The sequence below is a fragment of the Papaver somniferum genome, chromosome 1 (assembly GCF_003573695.1).
Source record: "Papaver somniferum cultivar HN1 chromosome 1, ASM357369v1, whole genome shotgun sequence".
In the NCBI taxonomy this organism is placed as follows: domain Eukaryota; kingdom Viridiplantae; phylum Streptophyta; class Magnoliopsida; order Ranunculales; family Papaveraceae; genus Papaver; species Papaver somniferum.
This window is the reverse complement of record NC_039358.1, coordinates 4511260-4515854: the sequence shown is the minus strand read 5'-3', so window position 1 is coordinate 4515854 and position 4595 is coordinate 4511260. Positions and strand designations below refer to the sequence as shown.

The following is a 4595-nucleotide window of genomic DNA, read 5'->3' as shown; positions in this document are numbered from 1 at the left end:
TTAGAGGCTTTTGAGAAGCTTAAGACTTTACTCACTACCGCCCCCATAGTCCAGGCACCCAACTGGAACCTACCCTTTGAGATCATGTATGATGCTTCAGATTATGCTATTGGTGTTGTGTTAGGTCAGCGAGAAAATAAGTTACTTCATGTGATTTACTATGCTAGCAAAACTCTGAATGATGCCCAGTTGAACTATACCACTACGGAAAAGGAACTATTAGCCATTGTGTTTGCTTTAGACAAGTTTAGACCCTATCTCTTAGGTTCTAAGATCGTAATATATACTGATCATGCTTCTTTGAAATATCTTTTGTCTAAGAAGGATACGAAACCTAGATTGATTAGGTGGATTCTTTTGTTGCAAGAGTTTTCTCCAGACATTAGAGACAAAAAGGGTGTCGAAAATATAGTAGCAGACCACTTGTCTAGGCTAGTTGTTGATTTCCCTAATGATCCCCTTACTATAAGGGATAGCTTTCTGATGTAGTGCAAGATATGGCAGAATCCTACTTGGAAGGAAGGGATCGACGAAAGAATATCCGTTAGCCATGTATGAATATTTTCCTATTTGTTATTTTGTTAGGAAATAAGGGATATCTTGCAAGTATTTGCATGATATCATATTTATTAGGATTTCCTCTTTATTAGAATTAATCATAAAAGATATTGGCATATTCCATAAGGCCTATATATGGCCACGTTTGTACGGAAGAAAAGCAGATTGAAATGAAAAGAAAACTCTTCCTTTGAGAAGTTTTATACATTGTGTGATTTCTAGTACTAACATTCTACACCATTTGGTATTCAGAAACTGGGTATCGATCCTTCCAACATGGTTCTTGGTATAGGTCAGGGTGGTCCTCGCGAAGCTTTGGTTGAGGAGGTAATGGAGAGAACGAGATACGATGAACTATCACGCACGGTTGAGCAGCTCGCCGGTCAGGTAGCAACCCTGTTACAACGACATGAGCGCCGTCATCCTCCTACTGATGAGTCCAATTCATCTGATGAAGATGACGATAATGATACTGATAACCCTTTTGCTGGGCGTGAGCGTGAATCTAGGAGTTGGGAATCATCATTCCGCATCGAAATTCCTGAGTTTCATGGTAGCGGGTTGACACCAGAGGATTGTATCGACTGGTTTTCTACTGTGGAGGAAGTTCTGGAATTTAAGAGGGTTCCTGATAATCGAGTGGTTCCGCTTGTGGATACACGCTTTCGGGGTAGGGCTGCTGTTTGGTGGCGTCAACTGAAAGCTTCCCGGATTCAAAAAGGTAAAACTCCTATTTCTTCCTGGGCAAGGCTTGAAAAGTGTATGCGTTCAGCCTTTTTTCCATTTAACTATACCAGAGAACTGTATATTCGTTTACAAAACCTTCGTCAGGGTTTTCGATCCATTGATGAATATACGAAAGAGTTCTATGATTTGGTCACTCGGTCAGGTATTGCAGACACCGATGATCAGCTTGTCTCCCGCTATATAGGTGGTCTGCGTGAGACTTTCCAGGACACACTAAATATGTTTGATTATTTTTCTGTGTCTGAGGTTCACCAACGAGCTCTGCGTTTGGAAAAACAATTATCCCGTAAGTCAATTAGAGCAGGTGTTGGCCGTCCTACTGTTACTCCTTCACAGATTGCTTCCGCTCAACAGAATGTTAGTACGTCTCAGAGGCCTGGTCCTAAATGCTACCGATGTGGTGATCCTGGTCACTTGGCGAACGATTGTCGTAAGGCTGGTCGACCTGGCAAAGCCTTACTTGTAGAGACTACTGTTGCTGATGATGTCTTTGCTGATGCGGAGGAGACATCAACTGAGTTCGATGAAGTATTTCTGCCAGGGGACCAAGGTGACTGCTTGATGATTTCTCGACCATCGTTCCTGACGCCGAAGGTTGACACTGATGAGTCATGGCTCAGAAAGAACATCTTCCAGACAACGTGCACCATAGAAGGCAAAGTCTGTCGAATGATCATTGACTCAGGAAGCTGTGAGAACGTGGTGTCTGAAGACGCTGTGAGAAAGCTCAAGTTATCAACAGAGAAACATCCTAGTCCGTACTCTCTTCACTGGCTGAGTAAAGGTTCGGAGGTAACTATTTCCAAACGTTGTCTTGTGAAGTTTTCCATTGGTTCTGTATACGAAGATGCTTTGTGGTGTGATGTCGTGGTTATGGATGCTTGTCATCTGCTATTGGGACGACCTTGGCAATACGACAGGGAGGTAATTCACGATGGTAAGCTAAACACATATTCATTCTTGTTCAAATCGACTCGCATCACGTTAGTACCTGCCAAGGAGACTGTGCAGAAACCACTCTCTAATCTGGCTTCCAATTTTCTGTCTTGGCGTACGTTTGAGACCGAGATGATAGATGAGGGTATTTTGTTCATCTTGTGTGGTCTTTCTCTTGCATCTGCGACGGCTGTGGAGGTTCCGTCATGTATCCAGGGAGTATTATCGGACTTTGCGGACATTTTTCCTGTTGACCTTCCGGAGGGGTTGCCTCCATCTCGAGCTATTCAGCACCGGATAGACTTAGTACCAGGATCGGTTCTTCCTAATCGAGCTCATTACCGTATGAGCCCAAGAGAACACGAGGAACTACAACGTCAGGTAGGGGAGTTATTAGCCAAGGGTCTCATCAGGGAGAGTCTTAGTCCTTGTGCAGTTCCGGCGTTGCTCATTCCTAAGAAGGACGGTTCATGGCGCATGTGTGTGGACAGTCGTGCTATTAATAAGATTACGGTGAAGTATCGTTTTCACATCCCTCGTCTGGATGCTGGACCAGCTTCATGGTGCTACGATTTTTAGCAAATTGGATTTGCGTAGTGGCTACCATCAGATTCGTATACGGCCTGGAGATGAGTGGAAGACCGCTTTTAAAACTAGGGAAGGACTTTATGAATGGTTGGTGATGCCGTTTGGTCTCTCCAATGCTCCAAGTACGTTTATGTGTGTCATGAATGAAGTATTAAAACCATTCTTGGGTAAGTTTGTGGTCGTTTATTTCGATGACATTTTGGTTTATAGTACTAACTTGGATATGCACTTGCGTCATCTTCGTGAGGTCTTAATAGTCTTACGCCAGCAAAATTTCTTTGCCGCTACAAAGAAGTGTGTCTTCGGTACAGATCGCATTTTTTTTCTTGGATACGTCATATCCAAGGATGGTATTTCCGTGGATGAATCGAAGGTTGATGCTGTGCGTACTTGGCCTTGTCCGCAAACAATCCATGAGGCCAGGAGTTTTCATGGGTTCGCGTCCTTTTATAGAAGGTTTATTCCCCACTTTAGCACTATTGCAGCAGCAATCACCGACTGCATGAAGAATGGCAAGTTTTCTTGGACAGACGCAGCTACAGCAAGCTTCATCTTGCTGAAGGAGAAGCTTTGTTCTGCCCCTATATTGTCTTTACCAGATTTTTCTTTACCATTTGAGGTTCATACAGACGCCTCTAAGGTTGGTATAGGTGCAGTCCTCAGCCAAACCAGTAAATCGATCGCATTTTTTAGTGAGAAATTAAATGGAGCTAAGCGAAATTACAGCACGTATGAACTAGAGTTTTATGCCATCATCCAAACCCTAAAGCATTGGCGTCATTATTTGATTCATTCTGAATTTGTATTGTTTACTGACCATGATGCTCTCAAGCACATCGACAATCAAGACAAGATGAATGCACGACAAGTTAAATGGGCTAATTATCTACAGGATTTCACATTTGTCCTCAAACACAAGGCTGGCACTCAGAACCGTGTGGCTGATGGTCTTAGTCGTCGACGAAGTCTGCTAACGTCACTACGGACGGAGGTCTTAGGTTTGGAGTCGTTTGATGATTTGTACAAGACTGACCCCTATTTTGGCTCAATTCTGGACGATGTGCATGCTGGCAACAGTGCCCAGTTCACGCTGTTGGATGGTTTTCTCTTCAAGGGAACTCGACTTTGCATTCCAGACTGTAGTTGGCGTTTACGTATCGTTCAAGAACTGCATAACGAGGGTCACTTTGGTCGTGACAAGACCTTCCAGTTGGTTTCAACATCATACTTTTGGCCGCGCTTGTTTAAAGAGGTACAACGTTTCCTTTCTCGTTGTCATATCTGTCAGGTATCTAAAGGTTCTTCGACAAATGCTGGTCTTTATTTGCCATTACCAATTCCGTCTAAGCCTTGGACTGATATTAGTTTGGACTTTGTTGTGGGTTTGCCTCGCACTCAACATGGAATGGATTCTGTTTTTGTCGTAGTTGACAGATTTTCCAAAATGGCGCACTTTATAGCTTGCAAAAAAACTACGGATGCGGTTCATGTGGCATTTTTGTTTTTCCAACACGTGTATCGTCTTCATGGTCTCCCAGAATCCATTGTATCGGACCGTGATTCTAAATTTCTTAGTCATTTCTGGAGGTCTCTTTGGAAATTATTGCGTACGGAGTTGAAATTCAGCAGTGCTTATCACCCTCAAACGGATGGGCAGACAGAGGTTGTTAACCGATCTCTTGGGAACATACTTCGCAACCTGGTGGGTTCTCACACTAAACAATGGGACAGGCATTTGTTTCAAGCAGAATTTGCCTTCAACATAG

General features: G+C 43.4%; 1 protein-coding gene across 1 annotated transcript; it reads left to right on the top strand.

Moving 5' to 3' along the window:
- Positions 1-834: 834 nt before the first annotated feature.
- LOC113360070 lies at positions 835-2820 on the top strand. Its single transcript, XM_026603824.1, has one exon. The coding sequence runs from the start codon at positions 835-837 to the stop codon at positions 2818-2820; it is 1986 nt and encodes a 661-aa protein (XP_026459609.1).
- The last annotated feature ends 1775 nt before the right edge of the window (positions 2821-4595 follow it).